Below are 23,358 nucleotides of genomic sequence, written 5' to 3'. Positions count from 1 at the left end.
CTAAATGCAAGATTAACACTCGTATATGGAGGCTTGGCTCCACATGATTTTTTTGTATGAAATGTATGTGCATATTTTCACCAAGACCACTTTTAAATAGGTCCCAGGACAAATGGCCATCAGTAAAAAATCTCGTAGAAGGGTATGAACCCACCTGCACAGCAAAGGATTCAGGGCACCACCATCCTTGCTTTCCTGCTGTTACTTACCCTTTCGCTTTAAATTACTGCGTGCCCAGCCTTTATACTTAGTGTTTACTTTGAACTGCAGCCAAGAGCAATGAAAACTGAAGCTGAGAGAGACAGAACAACAGCCCCATTTTCTTCTGACAAGACCCTATTGACTTCTTCTGTGGCCATGGCATTTTTTACCACACGATGCCACAACAAAGTGGGCGCTTGTCCTACACTTTCAAAGGGGATCACCGACACTTGACAAGGGTCTATGTGCGATCCTCTTTTGCTAAATGGAAAAAAGGGGTTTCCAAGCTGGGTTTTTTTCCTTCAGGAAAAGAGGAGTCATTGTGGCCTTGAAGAGATCAAGAATGCCCTGGCCCCAGCTACAAGACTGAATATGCCACAGTGCCAGGCATGCAGCAAGGGACTTTCCTAAAGTATGTTGGCTGGGTTCAAAAAGACTGCACATTTAAAAAATAAAAAAGCACAGAAAGAGAAATGACTGTCAGGAGACAAGAGATGTGTGCTGGGCAGACACATGCCACTTCTGAACAGAAAAGCACCCAGACACTCTCCCTTCAGTCATTTGTGTCCCTCCTATCATGCTCTCTGCACTGCTTCCTCTCAGCTTTCACCGCCTTCCCTATGCATGAGTGAGCATTTCACTAACAAGATAAACAAGACAAAAATAAATAATGTGAGGGACTCGACTCTGCTGGTTTCTGGCAAGCATCAAAAGAAGCCACGGCTCATGGATTCCCTTCTCAGTACCTCGCTTCAGCATTCTGCAGCCTTTCGAACCCTGACCCATTTGTATCAGGCATGGGAAGGAGGAACATTCTGCACTTCCCCAAGGATATAAACAAGGACAGAAACAAGCACAGAAACCTGGGAAGCCCTATAGGACTATTTAACAAAGTCTGAGAACAGGTTCCTTACGGGAACTGCTATGGTGGTGCAATGTGGGGAAATGAAAGTTACCGTACTTTGCTAATTAATGGCACTGCATGCCACTGGATCCCCATCTTTTGTATCTTTGAGGTTATTTTCCCCCTTCCAGCTGAAATTTCAAACCATGTCCTAAGTCCATGATGCTAGTACACAAGATGGCCACACTTGCTTTTTCTTCCTTACCTTTGTGCAAGCTTGAACTATTAGCCCCTGTACTTTAGCAGACTCACTAGACTGGAGTTTCCCCCCAAAGCATTTAACCTTTGCACAATGGCTGTCTTACCTGATATGACTTCCAGGAGTAACATAAGTTTAAGGCCATCCCTGAAATCTTCTTCTATGTTCTCAATCTGCGTGCCAGCCTTGCGGAGGTGAGAGTTACACCAGGCTGTAAATGTCTGGAAGAGAGAAGAAAAGGGAATAATTAATCTCCAAAGAGAACATACCGGGCTCCTGAAAATAAACCCATATTTCAATAGCACCGGTTCTGTGATTTACTTGGTGAGTGTCAGGGAATAATTATATCGAAGTTCTGCAGGGCAGAAACGTCCTGGAGATAAAAAGGGCATGAGTGAGAATGAGTGCTGGCAAGAAGAAAAATTCAAGGCAATTTGGCCCATGCAGCCTGAATGTACTCTACAGATCTGGATGCAAGGATACCCTCCCAACAGGGTTACTTCATTTACTGTTTTCCAATAGGCTTCTAATCAAAAACAGAGAGCACACTCATTTTCCCCGAACAAGGCTATGATTTCCAAGCCACAGCAGACGCTGTAACCCTCCAGCGGTTTGACTTCACCCTCAAAGGCGCACTTCCTTCATTGTCTCCTGAGACAGACGGATGCCAACAACAACAAGATTGCAGGAAAACCGCCAATATCTTAAGTGGCTGAATGGCAGGATGAAGGCTAGCAAGTGTAGCTTTTGCCACCATACTGCTTCTGTAGAAATGACAAATCTTCTCCATGGTGTTTTGCTTTCAAGGGTTCAGAAGCTCCCTTCCAGGCCAGAGGTTTGCAAGCTTGTCTCTTTATCAAAGCTAGGAAACAGGTAGGTCCTCTCTCCAATCCATTGTATTCTACAGCAGTTGTTCTCTTGGACTACGTGGATCACCTAGAAGGGGAAATAGGATCCTGATGCAGTGGGACCTCTCCTCTTACCAAGCAAGTCACATTTGGGCTGAATGCTCTTTAGCAACAGATATTATTGATTCACACTGGACTGGGGGCAAGGACTACTGCCCCACTTACCCAATCACCTCAACTTTGTTACAGCATAACAACTGCTTGGTTTGTATGGGGAATTCCTATGTGGTTTTAGAATGTGTGGGGGGTGTGGGGTTAGAGTAATATTACTCCATTCCCCTTTCTAATGCCAGAGTTGGATTAGTTCCCCAAACCACAGAGTGCATGTGCATGAATGCATGCAAGGATCTATGCATGTTCTGCTACAGAATGGACAGTTGGTGCTGGGATGGATGGAAAACTTAGAAAGCAGACATGTAGGAGGGAAGGTCAGGGTCAGAAGGATGGGGAATAGCTGCTGTTTTCTAAAAAAGCAGAAGCTAGAATCGTGGCAAACTTCTTGTCCTTTAAAGAGGACAGGCAGGTTGGCTTTAAGTGTTGTCTCAGACATTTCGGCTGGCTTATCTGCAAGAGAAGGAATTTACCTATTCCCAGTTGTTCCTCTTTATCCGTGAGGGCAAACCTCAGGGCAATCCTGCTCTCCAGACAAACTGCATGGGCCACTGTGTTAGGATGCACAACCCACCCTCTTCACAGATGGCCAGGCTTTCTAATGAAGTCAGCACCATTTGACAGTCATGGTTTCAAAGTAACAGAGGGCATGCATTTGAGAATGTCTCTCTCACACATGTGATTTTGGGAACAGTTTTCTTTTCCTTACAGGTGCAATGTTGGGCAATCCTTTCACTTAAAAAACAACAACCTTGATTTTAGAAAAGAAATCAGGTGTGCTTATGCCAGGGCAGGGAAGTAGACAAAAGTTGCTCTAAGAGCCACATTTTGCACCAGGCAGCTGGGTTTACATATTTATTTATTTCTATTTAAAAAAAATATCCCGTATGTTCAGTGCCAATAGTATGGCTCACAATCAAAAAGCAAAAATTCAAAATTCCAAGAAGAACAATGCCACTCACAATAAAAGAACAAAGAGGAAAGCAATACAGAAATACAGCTCCAACAAAATCAATAGTGAAACCTCGCAAGAACTTAAAAGCTGCCTGAAAACAAAAGGACACCCTTAACGGATAGCTTCAGTTATACGGCTCAATCAATTTATTGAACCAGTCAACAGACTTCGCAGTAGGAGTCAGACATCTGTTAACATACAAAAATGAGATGCAATATCAAATGGCTCTATTGACAGGTAGGGACCCTGGTTACAAAAAGATTTCAGCCAGTTTCAGCCTTTAACTCAACATAATTTTAGCTACGGTTTCTGTTTGTAACAGAGAAGAAATGAGAAGTGTAATACGCAAGCCATTTCCTGGGATCCAAAATGGCTATTATTGGGGCAATCAGCTCTGGAGATTTCTATAAAAGTTACAAAGCAACAAGATGTATTTCATTTTCTTCTGAGCCACAAAGACATCACTTATCCGGTTCAACTGTACTATTGTTCAACAATCATGTTCACTCTTCCGTATATTAAGCTCTGAGATGGCTACTGAAGGACAGTGTCACACACACATAACACGCAAGGCTAGGAATTATTGTGTGCTCCATCCACCTTATCTCTTATTCACAGCGGTGCAAGCCACTGGCTACAATTTACCATCCTGTGAGCAAGCAAAACTATTGTTTCAATGGCAGAGCCAGTGATTTCTAACCAAGTGGGTGGAGAGGAATTATGCCACGTAGTAGCTAGAAATAAGACAGTTATTCTGCACTGGAGAAAAGCCATCGATCTGAAGATAATCATCAAGTAAAGGTTCCATACAGAGAATGGTTGCAAAAACAGTAAGAGACGTATTATTGCTCCATAGGAAGCAGGCGTAAGCCTGTCTCAGCCTATGCAGCTTTAAGGAGAGGAAAGCACCATGAAATTAAAGTAAAGCATTTGAGCTGGCAACTCATTAGCTGGCTCTTAATTAGGAGAATGATGAATGGACTAAAATTAGAGTTTTGTGCCTCTGACTAGCATTAATTTGAGCGTGTGATATGAGATCTGAAACAGGACCATGTAACTGAAACCTAGGATTTTCCCTTAGAAAAAAGGAAAACACATTTGCTTCACCTGCTGATACAAGGTAAGAAAAAAGAAAAGAGGGCTGCATCCCAATCAAGAAAAAAGATGAAATTGTGGGCAACCACCCAGGTACAGAATTAGTATTTTAATAATCTTAAACCAAAAATGTTTTAAGGAAAATATGGAATGAGATTACTCCTACCTAAGAAATGCAGTACAATAATCTCAACATGTTTTATGGATCACTGTTCTTCAAGCTACTCCTTAAAAACAAAATAAAGAAGAGACAAACTTTCTTTTCAAAGGCTAAGAGAAGAATGGCAATATACATGCTGATAGCAAGATGTTTTTATGAAGTTACAGCTACATTCTGCAGTCTAACCACACAATGCAAGGATGATGGTTTAGCCACAGTGTGGTCAAAAATAGGAAAAGCTCCAATAAAAAACTGAAGTGTAGGTTGCAAACAGGAACGTGCTATTGTGGTCTTCGTTCCCGGAGCAATGCAAGTGTTGGGATAACCTTTGTACTGTTCACTTCCTTAACAGCAGAGAGGCCAATGGTGGTTATTGCAGAAAAACTACAGACAAGGTTGATGGAGCTGACAGCATAGGTAATGTCCTGCCCCAAGGCAAAAACTCTGCATGTTCCAGAAGCCACCAGTGTGTGCTATTGCTCCTAATTTCTGTAGTACAATCCCCTATGCCCTGGTTTGCATGACCCAGGAAGCCAAACTATACAGCAGAGGAAACACAGCCCAAACTATTTCAGCCCAAACTATTTCAACAAACTATTTCAGCAGAGGAAACACAGCCCAGAATAACTAAGGAGATAGTACAAGAATACTTGGCTAGTTTAGATGTATTCAAGTCTCCAGGGCCAGATGAACTGCATCCAAGAGTATTAAAAGAACTGGCAGATGTGATCTCAGAACCACTGGTAGTCATCTTTGAGAATTCCTGGAGAACAGGCGAAGTCCCGGCAGACTGGAGGAGGGCAAATGTTGTCCCTATTTTCAAAAAGGGGAAAAGAGAGGACCCAAATAATTACCGCCCAGTCAGTCTGACATCAATACCAGGGAAGATTCTGGAGCAAAACATTAAGCAAACAGTCTGTGAGCACCTAGAAAGGAATGCTGTGATCACCAATAGTCAACATGGATTTCTGAAAAATAACGTCATGTCAGACTAACCTGATCTCGTTTTTTGACAGAATTACAAGCCTGGTAGATGAAGGGAACGCACTGGATGTAGCCTACCTTGATTTCAGCAAGGCATTTGACAAGGTGCCCCATGATATTCTTGTAAAGAAGCTGGTAAAATGTGGTCTTGACTATGCTACCACTAAGTGGATTTGTAACTGGCTGACTGACCGAACCCAAAGGGTGCTCATCAATGGTTCCTCTTCATCCTGGAGAAGAGTGACTAGTGGGGTGCCACAGGGTTCTGTCTTGGGCCCGGTCTTATTCAACATCTTTATCAACGACTTGGATGATGGACTCAAGGGCATCCTGATCAAATTTGCAGATGACACCAAACTGGGAGGGGTGGCTAACATCCCAGAGGACAGGATCACACTTCAAAACGACCTTGACAGATTAGAGAACTAGGCCAAAACAAACAAGATGAATTTTAACAGGGAGAAATATAAAGTATTGCACTTGGGCAAAAAAAATGAGAGGCACAAATACAAGATGGGTGACACAAACTTGACATGAGCCAACAGTGTGACGCGGCAGCTAAAAAAACCAATGCAATTCTGGGCTGCATCAATAGGAGTATAGCATCTAGATCAAGGGAAGTAATAGTGCCACTGTATTCTGCTCTGGTCAGACCTCACCTGGAGTACTGTGTCCAGTTCTGGGCACCACAGTTCAAGAAGGACACTGACAAACTGGAACGTGTCCAGAGGAGGGCAACCAAAATGGTCAAAGGCCTGGAATCGATGCCTTATGAGGAACGGCTAAGGGAGCTGGGCATGTTTAGCCTGGAGAAGAGGAGGTTAAGGGGTGATATGATAGCCATGTTCAAATATATAAAAGGATGTCACATAGAGGAGGGAGAAAGGTTGTTTTCTGCTGCTCCAGAGAAGCAGACACGGAGCAATGGTTCCAAACTACAAGAAAAAAGATTCCACCTAAATATTAGGAAGAACTTCCTGACAGTAAGAGCTGTTCTACAGTGGAATTTGCTGCCAAGGAGTGTGGTGGAGTCTCCTTCTTTGGAGGTCTTTAAGCAGAGGCTTGACAACCATATGTCAGGAGTGCTCTGATGGTGTTTCCTGCTTGGCAGGGGGTTGGACTAGATGGCCCTTGTGGTCTCTTCCAACTCTATGATTCTATGATTCTACATTATTTGTGCACTGTATGAAGAAGTGCCTTCCACCTTATCTCTGCTGCCACTCAGTTTCATCAAATGACCCCTGGTTCTAGTACTTTGAGAGAAAGGGGGGTATATTTGCTAAAATTATACATAGAATGAAGAAAGTGAACAATCTCAGTAATTCCAGTTACAGATAGGTAGCCGTGTTGGTCTGCCATAGTCAAAACAAAACAAAATTCCTTCCAGTAGCACCTTAAAGACCAACTAAGTCAGTTCTTGGTATGAGCTTTCGTGTGCATGCACACTTCTTCAGATACACTGAAACAGAAGTTTCCAGACCCTTCTATATAGTGAGAAGGTGGGGAGGGGTTCTGAGTATTACTTCTGAGTAATACCCCTCCCCACCTTCTCACTATATAGAAGGGTCTGGAAACTTCTGTTTCAGTGTATCTGAAGAAGTGTGCATGCACACGAAAGCTCATACCAAGAACTGACTTAGTTGGTCTTTAAGGTGCTACTGGAAGGAATTTTGTTTTGTTTAATCTCAGTAATGTCTCCCCTTATTTGTCTTTTTTTTCCTAAACAAGAAAGCCCCAATCATTGTAGCCTTTCCTTGTAGGGAAAGTGCTCCCCTCACCCCCAATAATTTCTATTGCCCTTTCCTACACTTTTTCTAGCCGTTCTTCTGGAGATATGGTGACCCAAATTTGCACAGTATCTCAAATTTGACTCCACAATAGATTTGTATATAGAGCATTACAATACTGGCAATTTTATTTTTTTATCCCTTTCCTAGTATCTCCTAGCTGTTTTAGCCTAAACCATATGTTTCACTAAGCTATCAACCATGACTCCAACATAATTTTCCTGATCAGTAACTGCCAGTTAAGACCCAGTCAATTTATACTGTAAAGCCGGGATTTGGCTTTTTTGCCCCCCTATGAGCAGCACTTTACTTACCTTGAACTACCTTTGGCATTTTGTTGCCCATTCATCTGGTTTGGAGAGTTCCTTTTGGAGCTTCTGGCAGAAACCTTCCATTTTTACCATCTTAGTTTACTTTGTGTCATCCACAAAGGCCAGTATGGTATAGGAGAGTGTTGGGCCAGGAACTGGAAGACCAAGGTCCAAATTCCAACCCACCTCACTGAACCTCACTGAATAATCCTGGATAATAAACCATAGACTCGAGTGATCTACCTCGCAGGGTTGTTGTAAGGATAACATGGAGACCAGGGAACCATGTGACCACTCTGAGCTCTTTGGAGGAAAAGTGGGTCTATAGATGTAATCAATCAATCAATCAATAAGCAAGCAAGCAAGCAAGCAAGCAAGCAAGCAAGCAAGCAAGCAGCCAAATGGTTGATTGGAGGCCAACTGCATTAGAACTTATGGCTTCTAAGACAAAGTGGTCGATCGACTCCGTTTAACATTCAATTGAATTCAGTCAATAATGTCAAATATATCACAGCAATCCAATAGTACATGCTCACAATTCTACTTGATTTTGAACAGTAGCTTTGTCTCCTCATCTAGTTCATGTTGCCATGTGTCAGAAAGGGCAGGAGCTACTGCCCTTTCCATGTCCGTGTGCACTTGCTTCTATATCTGTGGACTCACAATCAGTGGTGAAGCTGCATGCTCTGGCACCGGGGGTGAAGAGCAGGTAGGGGGGTGGCTGGCACGCATCCCAGGGGCATGGTGCGCGGCGCATGTTGGGGGGCAGCTGCGATGGTACCCCCTCCCCGATGGTGAAGGGAGTACACTCCCCCGTCCGCCCCTGTTCCTCAGCCAGTGCTCACTATGCAGCTCACTCAGCAGCAGGTGCTGCCCCTTCTCTCCTCCCTCCTGCACTCTGGCAACTTCCTTTCCATTTCCCTCACTGCCCAAAGGAGTTGGCAGCTGTACGTGAGAGGTTCTTCTGCTAAGTTCTGCAAACCATGGACTCTTCTGTGCACCTCAAACAATACTGGCATGCAGACTATGAAACAAGGCCTTTACAAACTGAAGCAGAAACCCACATTTTCTTCACTGAAAACCAAGCAGCTTGATTCGGTTTGGTGCCTCCCTTGTACGTGCCGAACATGTCCAACACTGCCTCTAACCATAGATTTCACTTGGCTGAGACATTTCAAAGTCCGGCTGCACATGGAATTACAGAACCCGACCATAACATCCCTCTTGAAAACAATACCACCCATTATATTGTTTTCCCCTGTACAACACTAAATTACACCTAGCAGAAGCCAGTCAGCAGCAGGAAACCAGTAAGTGCTGCCACACTTCCTATGGGAAGGGGTGTTGTGCTTGTGTGGGAGGGGAAATCTTTTGAAGAAGGAAAGTTTGCTGAAAGATGCCAAACTCGCTTCCTTTACAAACACGGACAGGGACAAGAAGAGGTGATAAGCGGAATACTAGCACCTGTGTTTCCTGAGATTCTTGCGAGCAGCTGCGCAGGTTCTCCAGGAACAATTATTCGGCTACCAAACTCAGCTCAGTCATGAAGTTGACCTTGGGGCCGGCGACCATCTCTCACACTGATTTACCTCAAAGGACCACTACGAGAATAAAAGTGGGGGGGGGGGGACAGGTGCCCCGTGTACACCGTCCTTGAAGGAATGACACTAAAGTGTAATCATAAATAATGGGTTGGATCCTGACATGTTCTTCGTAGAAAGAACCCAGATCCAGCAGAGGCTCCCACTGGAGGGCAGGTTAGGAGTGAAGCACACTCATTGCCACTGGGATTCAGCAGGTTTGCGACAGACTTAAACCACAAGCAATGTTGATTGGCTGGCAGCTGTGATGTCGTGATCCCATCTCCCCATCACCATCATCCACGTAGGCATTTTACAGTCTTTGATGGTTTAACAGCAGTGCTTTGTTGTTTAAAAATGAATGAAGAAAAAGACAGACAGCCTACCTGAAGCACGGCGGCAAAGAAAGAATTAAGCCCAAATCAGAGCTGGACTTGCTGATATTCAAGTCTTTCAAACTAAAGGACAGTGAAGGTGGCAGATAACAGAGTTTGGCCATGGCAACCACTCTTTTGATGTGTACACTTGTGTGCACACCTTATTGCCATGGCATGAATGAAAAGTAGACTAATGTATTTTTGTCGTTGCTGAGCCTCAGTAAATTTTGTTTTGGTTAAGCTACAGAGGATGTTGCAATAGCTACTTTTGATTTGTTTGGTTGTTTGTATCCTAACCTCCTCTCAACAAGGCATCATCCAGGCAGGGCTGGGAACGTGCCCTGTCTGAGACCCTGGAGACTCACAACCAGTCAGTGAGCTTAACAGACAAAAGGTCTGGCTCTGGATATGGCAGCTTCCTATCTTGCTCCTATGTCATCGCTGAACCAGCGGATGAACCGGATGTCCTAAATAACTGTTACACACAAGCATCTTTGGGAGCTCCTCCAATACCAGCTGACTCAATTTTTTAAATCTACCAGGGTGGGTGTGTCTATTTGCAGTCCTCCCTAGGATTTGTGATTTGGGAACATGCAGCAGGGCCTTCTCCATTAATGCCACCCTAACTGCAATGTCCACTGCTGTCCTACTTGTTTGCATTTAGACATCAGTTGAAGGCGATTTCACTTACCCCAGTCTTTACAATTTGCCCTCAAATGCCTAAACACAGTGGACTATTCTGTGTTTGTATTATTTTGTTCATTTACAGATATTTTTGGCTTTCCCATGCATTTTCTTTATGTATTTTATTGTTTTATCTTTTGTTGTATGTTGCCCTGGGCTTCTTTTGGAGGAAGGAGTATTTGCAATAAATAAATTGATGAATAAATAAAACATGATACTCTTTTATTTTGGAAAAAGCTGCTTCTATTCCCCCACCCCACCCCCGCTCACATCAAATTACGTTTTCCCCATGCAGGGTTCCAAACATTTTTTTACAAGAGTAATCGTGTATGTGAAACCTCTCAGGAGAAATTTGTCTTAGAAGACCAATTCTGGATCAGAGAATTGGTGGCAGGCTCCATGGTCTTGCAAAACTAATCTCACCTGGTATAACTGCTTGCAACAATGGAACGGAACAATGGTAAACAACATGTAACCAAACCAAACAAACACAATGCAAAGGTCAGCTTTTGTTGACTCTTTATAAAATAAAGTTGCCACTGAAGTTTCCAGTTTTGATCTTAGCAGCAGCTTAATCCTTTCACTCTATGCCATTTCCCAAGCTAGATCATGCCCCTCCAAACTTGCCATCAACCTGATGGAGGGGTGCGTGGGAATATAAGTCCCATACAGGCAGAAACATCAACTTTGAGCATATCCATTTGAATGAAGTTGTTCCGTCAGGTTGGCTGAACCCCACAGCTGTTGAAAGGAGTTGCCCTCTCTATGGGAACAAGACTGCTGTCAAGTGTCCCTGACATTACATTCATCTGACTTCTTTGCATCCTGCCTTAGAACATTGTGTCTTTGATGCAAACACTTATCTCCATAGGGTTTTAGAACAAGGGAAATGCTTTGCAATTGTACAATGGGAACCCAACTCTGTTTCATTCCAGCTACTGGTAACAAGTTCAGTCAGAACCACAAATATAAAACATGAACTTCAAGGCAATGCAACTCACAATGAGAACCATCACAGAAGATCATTCCTAGCCGTTTCTGCCTTGGGCAATATTGCAGTCCAGCCAACTGACAAGCAAGCCTTCCCACTCTCACAAAGCAAATGCCATTGTATTAACAGGTACGTCAGAGTCAAGCAACAAAACTTTTGAGTGTTCCACATGCAAAAGAAAGTCATAGTGTCACAACTTTCATAAGTGCCCAGTAATGAAACAAAGACAAGACTAAAGGTAACAAATATGCCATGCACCCTTGATACTGCTGAAGGCAAAATTACCCACTCAGTAGATATATCAGAAGGTAAAAAACAACCATCTCAAAGGGATGTTATAAATTCAACAGTCTTCCTCAGGTTCTATTGGTCCACTAGCATAGCTCTTTGGCTTGACTAAGGTCAGCATCATGCCCAAAGTATCCTACCTCTGAATGAGAGAGCCTGCAACTCCTACCTGCTGAAGACATTCTTAGCACCTCACTCAGGGCAACTGAGTGTTTGTGGTAAGCCATCCCTGCCTCTGGGTTTTCCCAGCCCCCACATCACTGGCTGTCACTAGCAGGAGTGGACAAATGCTCTGGGCAACAATAACAGGAACGTAGGAGTAAGTTGTACTGCACATTACAGAGAGGGCAGGACAACCTCAGCATAACGTAGCTGCTTTGGCTGTTCTGCCCTTATTTCTACAATTTTATTACAACTCATTTCTCGACACCATTTTGAAGAAATAAAAAATGTACAGTAAATTCCTGTATTATGTAAATCCCACCATTATGTTGCTTTGTAAAAGCTGCATTAATTCATCACTAAGTAGCAGACCATCAAACAGTTGTAATAACACTGAGGAGCTCACCACTACAGGGGGAAAAAATACTGAAGTCATAATTCACTTGAGTCCTTTAACAGTTTTTGCAATCTAAATGTCGACGTCGCAATCATACAAATGCCAGTTATTTAAAAAGACAAATAGGCAGTTTGGTCTCCTGACAGCTTTCAATGTGACATTCCAGTTTTAACTGACCTTTACATCTGCTCTTTTACTCTCTCTTTACCTCCTTAATATTTTGTCTGCCCCTCCTTTCACCTTTTGGCCCAAGCTTCCTGTCACTTACAAGAGGCCACCATATTTGTAAAGCAGCTGTGCAGTCAAGCTAGAGCTAGCTAGGTGTCCTTGCACACAGGGAAACAATAAGGGGGGTGGAGTCCCTCCCCCAGCTGTGTGTTAGTTAGCGAAAGAGTATAGCAGAGTTGGGAGTTATATAGTATAGAGTTGGGAGGGGGAGGTTGCCAGGGTTACAGGGGGTGTGATGTTACCCCAGGGGGGGAAATGTCCTTTTTACTTGAGGCATGGGTTGCGTTTTTAGCAAGGGTTTTGGGGAAGAAGAAGGGTGGAGCCAGAGGCCATGCGGGCTGAGGGACAGATAAGCTGTGAGGAGGAGACAGAGAGATGGCATTTGGGCTGCCTTTGAATCCAATGCTGCGCTGTTACAGGGAGGAAGCCCTTCATGAGATGTGATGCTCTGATCCCTTGCTGCATCCAGACTCGGGGCTAAATATGTAGAAGTAAACCATATTTCATAAAGACACTACAGCTTCCGCCATGCCACATTTTCCCCGAAGGAAACACCAGTCCTGGTTAAGCACCAAGACTGCTGAAATCTTGAACTGCTCGGCAGAGATTGGGGTGTCCAGTAGCAATACTTTGGAGTTACAAATACCAGAGCACATGGCGAGATGATCAAATAATAATCCCTAAGCCAGTTCAACTAGAATGAACCTGGTGCAATCACTGGGCAAAGTAGAAACTGTGTATTTCTGTAGAATAATAGAATCAGTATGAGAATTAAGCATTCTACAGTCTTCTCACTGGGCAATTCAAAAGGGCACTCCATATCAAAAACAACAACCACCTGAAACAGTCAAAAGCTTCTAACCCAGAAGGGATAAGTTATCTTGCTGCCGTAAACAAAAATAAGTCCCCCTCCAGTTATATCTTCTTTTATTCACATTGTAAGATGGAAATCGTGTTTCTTGTGTGAGGGTTTTCCCGATTGTATTTGCAACCCCTTTCCCCTGTTCCATAGAAATGAATTAATACTTTTGCTTCATTCATTTTTATGGGGTGAGGAAAGAAGATTGGTAATCAGGAAAACCTGGAAGGGGTGAAAGGCATAAATTCCTGAGGAAGCTGATGAAATCATGATCTCTTTGAATAAGGTTTCTGAGGATCTTAGAGCCTTGGAATTTTGCCTCCCCATGTGTTGTCTGCTCCTGCCCCATGACAGTACTATTAGTTTATTGTTTGTGTAACTGATTCAAGACAGAGGAAGGGCAGTGTATCACACCCCTTTAAATGTTTACACCTCCGAATTCTCTTTCAGTTATGAACCAAAACCAGGAACAGTCAACTTTGGACTGATCTCAACACAGCTGCTGTTTACATAGGAGCTCTGGGGACCAAGTGAGCTCCTGCCACATAAATGTCTTTCACTCGTTGACATATTTTGTGTGTTTTAAATGCGCTTCATTCAGGATATTTTGGATGTTCCACAGAAGTGCTGCTAGTAAATGTGCTTATAAAATGTGCATCCTATGTTTATGCTTCCTGTATGTACAGTCAGTATGTATACATACACACATCACCTGATACAGCAGAGAAGCTGGATGATCTCATTAAACTTGATCAAATAATGTGGAGTCTGAAAGAGTTATCAGCAAATGTCCTGCTCCAGGTGCCACACAGGAAGAACAGCTGGGAGCTCACAGGGCCATCCCAATCTTAAAAAGTCCAAATATAAGACTAGCATGAGAAGCAAGGTCAGAGCCAATATGCAGGCAACACAGGAACAGTCCAAAATCCAAACACAGGGTGTGGGGAGATATCTAGTGACCAGCTAAGCTAGATAAACAGAAGTCAGGGAACTGGAGCAAAGATGCTGCTCCATCACTTGGTCTGGAACTAAGGGCTTTGAATTTGAGTCCCCACTCACGACACAGCGGCAAGCCATCTTTATTGCTTGCAGATTTGGTCTATTCACATACAGTAGCTTACCCACAAATATTCCTTTACTCCTAAAGTGTCTTTGTTCCTTAGGTGGGCACTTCAGCAACTAAAGTCTGCACCTTTAGGCACCTCTGTTCCCTAGGGTTTGGTGCCTACCTGGCATCTGAAGCTGAGAAGGGGTTACCTGGTTTGTGAATGAAAGGATGGATTGCTGAGGGTCTGGCCCCCACCCCCGGTCTACCTCACAGTCCCTTGACACAGGCTATGTTTCGATCTGGGAGCTCCAGATCATCCACTGAAGAGGATTCCTCAAGCTGGGGCATGAGAGAAAGCAATAAGATTTTAAACTGAGTTTTTCTTCCTCTAATGCTATGCTGTCATGAGCCCCATGGCTCTGTCAGAATTGGGCATGGACTGGAGGAAGAGGAAGAGGAAGCAGAATTACTGAAGTAATTGATCACAGCCTCAGGATAGCTAGCAAAGCTACCACCGGTATGGGGCAATATCTTATAAAACTGCCAAAGAAAGTAATCTAGATAACAAATGCCCTAATTTATTTCCACATGCAACTCATGTATTTTTCAATATAAAACTGATTTGGCAACACAAAATATTTGTAATGCTCCAGTCACATCTAACTTGTTGGGAGCCAAAACTGCAATTAGCTCTCTTCTTTGCAAAGCAAAGCTGTTTTGACAGTTAACTTGATTTTTTACACCTTTTCAGTTTTGAAAACCTTTCTTGGGTCAGCATGCTCACCAGGCATACCTAATGTATGGCAGAGACAGGCAGAACAGTTTTGTCCAGTTAGGAAGATTTGTCATATGTTGCCAGTGATTCAGCTTTCATTCCAGAAAAAGGCACACAAGAGAAATTGCTTGCACTAAATTCTGAAAGGACTAACTTCGAAATGACTGCAGACTAACCTGCAGCTTTAAAAGATGGGGGTTAGCTAGACATATAATCCCCAGGTCTTTTATAATGAGCAGCACCAGTTTTAACAGCATTTTAAGCAGACCTCCTTCCCTTCACCCATTCATAAATCTTCTTAAGGTGACAGTTTTCAGTTTAGAGAAGGAGAGACACTGATTCCAGTTACTGAAAGCTGAGTTGGAAAAGGTAAAAGGCTGTACCAAGACCAATGAAATAGGGGAGGGAACATTGTGGAAAGTGGACTAGAAATACAAAGAGAAAATAATATCTTGGCTGACAGGATATTCAACTGCTTAATAGTACTCTTAATTTCAGGAACATGGCCAACTGGTTACCTGGAAACTGTCCATAGTGTGTGCTTGTCACAATAGTATCCAAAACTCCAGGAATGGAGATAATTCAAATGGTTAACCATAAGGTTAAAGCAGGGTTCCCCAACCTTTGGGGGTTGATGAGTACATTTGGAGAATTTAAAGTGTTGCAGGTTCAACCACAAAATGGGAGGGGGGCATTACCAGACCCAAAAAATTGAGGGTGTTCTGTCCCTGTGTTCTCTCTGTACTTCAGGTTGTGTTCAAGTGTTTGCCTGAACACATGAGGGCTAAAAGCATGAATGGTCTGCCCAAACATCTCCTGCCAGTGCTTGGAATGGACTAAATAGAGTTATTGGAGAAAAGGACTTAAGAAAAGTCCAACATCAACACTGAACTGATGCTGTTTCATCTTAAACAAATTTGTCACGGGTCACTGGGAAAATAAATGAAAGCAAGTAAACAAAAACAAATCCAAAATATCAAGTGGCCAAATCCAGCTCTTCAGAAAACATTTTCATCCCAGTGTGCTTCAAGAAGAAAAAAGTCTAATTTTTCCAGGAACAAAATTCATTTAATTAAAAATTGTTTTATTTGTGCTGGATCCATGAAATAGTTCCATTTACTCAAAGGTTTTTAAGGTTTTTAGCCCAAGCCCATTTTTCTGAAGTTTCCAATCATTCCTCCCTTCAGATCTGACAGACATATAACCCTTTGACTAGGTTACCAATATTGTGCTACTGTATCCGGCTAAAAGAGTAATTTAACATATGGCACAGCAGGGAAAGTTTACAAATACTAGAAAGGAAGGAGTTTGAGCAGCAGTGGCTAAAATTACAGCCATAAGATTTACAAGACCAAAGAAGACAGAATAGAAATGCAGAAGGGAAACCTGCAGAATGCTAGGTGTTAAATTCCACAGTTTTTCTGGATTCTAAACATGACCAGACAGACACCGTTTGAAAAACAAAGCAGAAGTGAAGAGAAGTGTGAATACAGGACAAAAGAAAAGGGAGTGTAGCACACGTCAGGAACAAAGCCTGTGCTTTCCTATATATTAACAATCTTGGGTTCCCTCCCCAGTTTTACACAGTTAAAAAACATCTCCTGCCTGGAGATGGCAAGGCGGGGGAGAAGCCTTTGGACTAACTTTTGAACTCAAATTAAATGTTGCACATGATCTGCTTACCATGTCAGCACACCGGTTTCATGCTGGTCATGAAGCACTACAGCAAATAACACACGGTGCCCCCTCCTGCCTTTGGGAATGGCTGATGCCTTGAGTTTTGGACAGCAGCCTAGTATCTTCAAGGCCTTGTGGCAGGGGAAAGTTAGATAGGTGCCAATCTGACCCCCCCCCCTTTCACAGAGTTGTTAGGATGCTACAAAAATGGAGACAAAAACTATTCCATATCTACATCCTGCCGTCTTCCCCAACTTGGTGCCGTCCAGAAGTTTTGGACAACTGCCACCAGCTGTAGCCAGGTTGGGAAAGTCTGTGCTGCAGTATATTAGATGCAGGGGATGATATACAAAGCAGATGGAAAGCTACAGCAGTGCAATGAAGCAGGGAGTTAACTTAAAACAGGGCTGGGGGACCTGTGGCTGTTGGACTTGAACTCTCATCGGCCTCAGCCACATGACCAATGAGGTGGCTTGGTCAGAGCAGGAGTACAGGAACAGTTGGAAGGAACATGTACCCAATCTATGTCTCCTTCGCAAACACTAGTTAGTGGTTTCCCAGCTTTGGGAAGGAGGTGTGAGGGCTCTAGGACCCCTCCCCTTCCCCAAAAGGCAGTGCAAGAGCTGAGGGGGGCATTTAATTTTTACCTCTCTCCCCTCACCCCCCAACAAGGCAGACAGTGTGTGGTCCATGGGTTCCGTGTCGAAGTACTCTTGTGGCCCACTTGGTATGAAAAGTTGGGCCATCTTGCTTTACAGTGTACCCAGGTCTCAACTAGGATAGGATGTGACCATCCCAGCTAAGAAGCAGCAGCCAAGCTAGTTTTAATTTTGCTTTTTTACAAAAAAAAGAAAAAGAAAAAAGACAGAAGCCATTCCAAGGTGCTTTCAGATGCTGAGAGCATTAGGATTTTTTTTTTCACTGTGTGCTAGACTCTTCAGCATAAACACACCCATCACTGAAACAGACATTTCTAAATGAAATCAGATGCTGATGGATTTTTTTCACCTCTATGCTGCACTCTGCTTTTAAAACATGGGAGCTCTTTTGCCAACTTTGGGTTTCAAACTTCAATTTCAGAAGGGCTCATAAACCAGACACTAGTCTTTCAACATTCTGAAAGCAGAGGAATTTTCCATAGTTGAAACTCTTATCGGCTCATTATTATTTTTTCTAAATTCTTCTAGTTATTTGCTCAACAACTTTACCAACTCTGCCACTTTTGTCACGCAGCTGCCAGAAATATAAACTAGGGTGTAAAAATCCCTCCCTGATGGTGATCATAAGTGATAGCTCTACTTAGCTAAAAAGGGCAGGCTAAGGAGAAAATCTTATTTTTCCCCTGCTATGAAACCTGAAGAATGGAGCATGTGACATCTGTCATAAATCAGAGATTGGCACAACTGTAGAGGAAAAGTTTTCACACTGTGCCATAGTGGGTTGTCCTGGGGTCAAGAAAACAACTGTTCTAGCCTCCTCAAGCATAACTATGAATCCACAAGAACATACAGTTTGCAACGAGTACAGTGTGTGGCTGCACTCATGTTCTTAAGAACTGACTTGCTGGCTGAGAGCAAAAGCCTGGCTGATCTAGCCACAAATATGCTTGCCCCTGACACTCAATTGAGGAACATTGTGCCTTTAACCACGGGGGCGCCATTTGGCTTAACATACCTACCGTTCATTGATAAATTATCCATTCATTTAATTTGTTTTAAAACAATCAATCAACAGCTATCTCCATATATCAAGGCTTACAAATTCCATTAACTATTATTACTGTGGTTGTTATTAATTCATTTCACATCCATACCATATTATATTTTTAAGAAGAAAAATCTCAAGGTGGTTTACAACCTACATTAAAACATCAAATCGTGCATTCTTGTAAAAGGGAAGTTGAAAGGCTCCACATCACTTCAAAATTATTGGGTGTTGTCTAAAACACACTATTAGAAGCTCAACTGGAGTGTATACCACAGATCAGGAAAGGCACCACAAGGACCAAGAGGATGCCAGCGTGGTTAAGGAGCAGAGTCAAAGAAGGTACTAGAGGCAAGAAGGCTTCCTTTGAAAAATGGAAGTCTTTCCAAATGAGCAGAACAAAAAAAAGGAACACAAACCTGGGGGGGGGGATGCAGGCAGACAAGAAGGAATGCTAAAAAAAAAAATTGAGCACATTGCTAAAAATATAAAGACAGGCAACAAAAATTAATTTAGATATTTTAGTAGCAAGAGACTCTAGGAAGGGTTGGGAAGGGAGTCGAAGGTAAGCTAAAGAAAGAAAAGGAGAAGGTAAGCTAAAGAAAGAAAAGGAGATTTCCGAGAAGCTGAATGAATTGCCTCCACAGCTGAAGATGTAAGTCATATCTCAGTGCCAAAACTAATTTCCGAGGGACTGAGGCAAATAGCGGCAATGAGAGAAAAGGTCTAGGCCAAACTGCCAAAATGGAAACTGACAAATCCCTGGGTCTACTGTCAATTTAATTCTCTTTTCAATGTAGGATGATTTGTTTTTAACTGTTTTTACTGAAAATCTCAACATTTCTTGTAAACTGCTTAGAAGTTTTATTACAATCAAGTGGCATATAAAAAAAAATTAAAAGTTTAAAGAGTTTTGCGGATCTCTGTTCTCTCCTACTGTGCCACATCAAATCAATAGTGTCACTTGTAAGAGGGGGGAAAGGGACATGTTTAACACACAGTCAACCTTTTCTCAATTCAGTTTCCTACTATTTTGAAAACCTTTTGCTTTTCATAAATTTATTTTCACCTTTAGTCTGCATTGAGTCCACAACCCTGAGAGGCCGTGACTGACCCCTAAGGTCACCCAGTAAGATTAATGACCAAGTAGGGATTTGAACCCCGGTCTCCCAGGTCCTAGTCTGACACTCTAACCATTGACAAGTTTAAGAGAGCACAATGGAATTATTCCCCTTACAACCAGAGGAAGAATCAGGCAAGAAAGAAAGAGATCTGACAGAAAACAAGGCTTTCACATTCAGCGCTTTCTTAGCCAGTGGAACTTGCTAACTGCAGTGTCTGTCACTGAAGTAAAATGCTTAGTGGGATTAAAGGATTACACATTAATATAGTTAATACATCCGCAGCCAAACTGAAGCATTTCAGTACTTCAGCCACCCTTTACTGATTGGCTTTTGGGAAGCTCTTTCAATTGTGGCCAGATTCCTCACAAATATACATGAAATCACCCTTTAAACTTACTTTGGTCCTCAAGGACATTCCTAAATAGGGATACTGGATCAAGTGGGCTACTGGTCCAATCAGCTGCCCTTCTCAGCCAGCCTTAACACTTTTTGTTAGTATGCCAAGGATCTGTAGAGCTAATGTGGTACAGTGGTTACAGAGTTGGCCCAAGACTGGGAAGGCCCTGGTCAAATCCCGACTCAGCCATGAAACCCACCTGTTAGGCCATTCACCATCCCTCAGCCTAACCTATCTCACAGGGTGGTCATGAGGATAAAATGGAGGAGAGAACCAAGTACACTGCCTTAAGCTCTTTGGGTATAAAGCAGGGTACAAGTGTACGAAACGAATACAGTGGTACCTTGGTTCTCAAACTTAATCCATTCCAGAAGTCCATTCCAAAACCAAAGCATTCCAAAACCAAGGCACACTTTCCCATAGAAAGTAATGCAAAATGGATTAATCCGTTCCAGACTTTTAAAAACAACCCCCAAAACAGCAATTTAGTATGAATTTTCCTATCTAACGAGATCATTGATCCATAAAATAAAAGCAATAAACAATGTACTGCAGTCACACAATCAGTCAGTAGCTGCACAGGGTTCCACACAGTCACACACCAAAAAAGAGAGCCACAAAAATGCAAAATAAATAGCAAAAACTGACGGACCTCAGCATAACACTCAAAACGGAAGTGTGGCACTCAAATTGTCAGAGTATAACACTCCAAATGGAAGTGTGGCACTCAAATTGGAAGTGTAACACTCCAAATGGAGCACGTTTGACTTCCGTAAAAAGTTCGCAAACTGGAACACTTACTTCCGGGTTTGTAGTGTTAGGGTTCCAAGTTGTTTGAGAACCAAGGCATTTGAGAACCAAGGTACCACTGTAACTGCAAGTTGTAACACCATGAGGTCTTTGTACTAGTCTATGGAATGGGTATGAGTGACTGTGCCAGGAGTTGGGATGAGGCAGTGGGGAGAGGGATGTGGTGCAAACACACCAGCAGAAACAATCTGGTGCTCCTGCTGGTGTGTTTACATTACTTCTAGATGGATCAACAATTTGCGTCCTTATAAGGCAGCTGCTTATGTTCATTGACTTACTTAACTGTGCTCTGTCACGTAAGACATTTTTCTTCCCAGTTCAGCTCATTTCTGGTAATGGAACAGGACTGAGGACACCCAAAATGACTCAAGAGCAGTAAGAAAATAGGCTTCAGCTCCACTTGCCCTTGCACAACTTCTGCTGTAAAAATTAGAGTACCCCCATATCCCACTTTAAAAGTGAATGGAGCAAATATATGAATTACAGACATGGCTGTCCCCATTATGCCATCTTAGTAGGTCTTAAGCTTCATTTGCTAAGTTTCAGAATATCCCAAATACTGTACGTCTTATTTCATGCTGTCGGTACTGTTTCTCAAACCCATTGTCTGCTAAGGAAAATCTCTATGTTCTCACAAACAATACTGTTTGGATTATATGAAGGTCAATGTCCTAAGCTGCTTAGCATGGAGCCTATTTTCTTCCCCTCTTGTTTAAAAACAACAACAAAGGCAGTAAAACACAATTCCTTGCCATTTTCCAAAGGAACGGTTCTCATGAGTTCAGGGACTAATAGTTGAGATATAGGAATTCATTATAAATATTAACTACATGGCCTTGTATTTGAACCACCATGCGTCATTGAAAAGGTGAATACTGTGTTTAGTAAATTCTCAGTTTAGAGTGCGACCATTGGACCAGAGAAGAGATATAAACACAGAATGGAAGTTGTATAGATTTTTGATGTTAAATTTCCAGTTTATTGGCTGGGTTTCCCCAGTCACTTCTGAGTGGCTCCCAACAGAATATTAAAAACACTAACATTAAACATTAAACAGGGCTGCCTTCAGATATGCATGCTATGTATTTCCTTAGTGTAATAATGTTATCGTAACTTGTCTTTTTGATAAGTAATTTTTGAATGTATTAGTTTTAAAAATTTATAAGGTTTTGCATTATTAAGTATTAATATTGTTCTTGTATATTATCTTTATTTTCACTGTTTTTGCTTATTGCTCCTGATGAATGATATTTATCTCCAAAACACGTCAGCCTCAAATTATAGCTGAGCAAAATAAGCAGCCTATTACAACAAGGACTGGAGCCTGTCTCCCCTCTTTTCTGCTGACCTTGGTCCCCTACCCTTCTTGCTCACCTTAGAGTGTGACCATGACTAACTATCTATATCTATCCATCCATCCATCCATCCATCCACCCATCCATCCATCCATATATATTCCATGCATAATCCTAGCCATTGGAAGGGAGCAGTGTCTCCCCTGCTTCAGAGAGATGGGAACAAAGTGTTCAAAGTTGTGCTCTTCAGGGCAGCTCTTCACAGTTTGTGGTGTGGAATATGGGAATGGTGTTGGTGACATCCATGACACTTTCGTAACAGGAGAAGGACACACAGAGACCTATCTCCAACACAGCCTCCTCAGCACATCATCTTATGCTGCAAGATAACTGACAAGAGAGACACTGTGTCTGATGTAGCCATCTTTGCACTAACTGTGGGAAGAGAAGGGGCAAATATCTCTATACTTTGATCAGCAGACCAACGCATGGCACCAAGCAAAAAGGCATTAACGACACTAATGGTATACCATTGGCATGGTTAACCAATGTTTATGTGACCGCTTATATCTGATGAAGAATCTCTTTAAAGTTCACAATCTGTTGTCTCTTATTCTAAACAAATCCTCTCTTCAGGTTCATTGGGTGGTCAACTCAAACTTTCAAAGAGGCAGTAAGGTGGATTTGATGCCCCCAATCAATTGTTATTCTATTTATTTATTGCTGGCATTATCATTATTTCTCCATTTTTAATGTTTTTAAGCCACCTCATATATCAATGGAAAGTTGGTTTATGGAAGCCTAAAATGGACAAAAAAAAAGCATATTAGCCCCTATATTACAGCATAAGGCTATTCAATACCTTCTGTCACGGGAAGTTTCATTTAGGACCATCCCCTCCCCCTAGATCCCTCTGTCTAATATATATTTAGGGAAGCATGGGAAGGGGAGGGAGGCAAAAGGGAGCAGGTGGGTCCCCTCCCTCCTCCTAATATCATTGTATGCAGAGAGGTAAGTAGGTGGGGAACCAGCATGCAAAGAACATTTTTGCCAGGTTGTTGGCATCTGGTATCATCAACTTGCTGGAAATAAAAAAAAGGAAAACTTGTAGAAAAATACAGAAATCTTAAAAAAGGCACAACAACTTTCTCTGCTCTGGATAGGAGGCATTTGTTTGACTAAAGAAATTGAAAATTGGAGAGGTTAATCAGGCCAACATACATGAATCCCATCTCTGAAGGAGGATCAAGCCTATGTGTACTTCATGCTGATTTTCATACAAAAAGACTGGCAGAAGACTGAGGAGTGGATGCTGCCAATTTGGGTAGGAGGCAGCAAATTCGTGAG

General features: G+C 42.5%; 1 protein-coding gene across 7 annotated transcripts in view; it reads right to left on the bottom strand.

The window, feature by feature from the left end:
• The window catches only part of ACTN1 (actinin alpha 1), a 96,558-nt gene that overhangs the window by 42,702 nt on the left and 30,498 nt on the right, over positions 1–23,358 (bottom strand). For all 7 annotated transcript variants that reach the window (XR_014566142.1, XM_083746639.1, XM_083746642.1 and 4 more), the window contains one exon: positions 1,411–1,525. Coding sequence is in view for 6 of the 7 variants with exons in the window: in XM_083746639.1 (XP_083602765.1) it covers positions 1,411–1,525 (115 nt within the window). In the remaining variant the exon portion in view is untranslated. The remainder of the gene's footprint in view (positions 1–1,410; positions 1,526–23,358) is intronic.

Source organism: Podarcis gaigeae, assembly GCF_964106915.1.
Source record: "Podarcis gaigeae genome assembly, chromosome: 1".
NCBI lineage: Eukaryota > Metazoa > Chordata > Lepidosauria > Squamata > Lacertidae > Podarcis > Podarcis gaigeae.
This window is presented reverse-complemented; position numbering and strand designations above follow the sequence as displayed.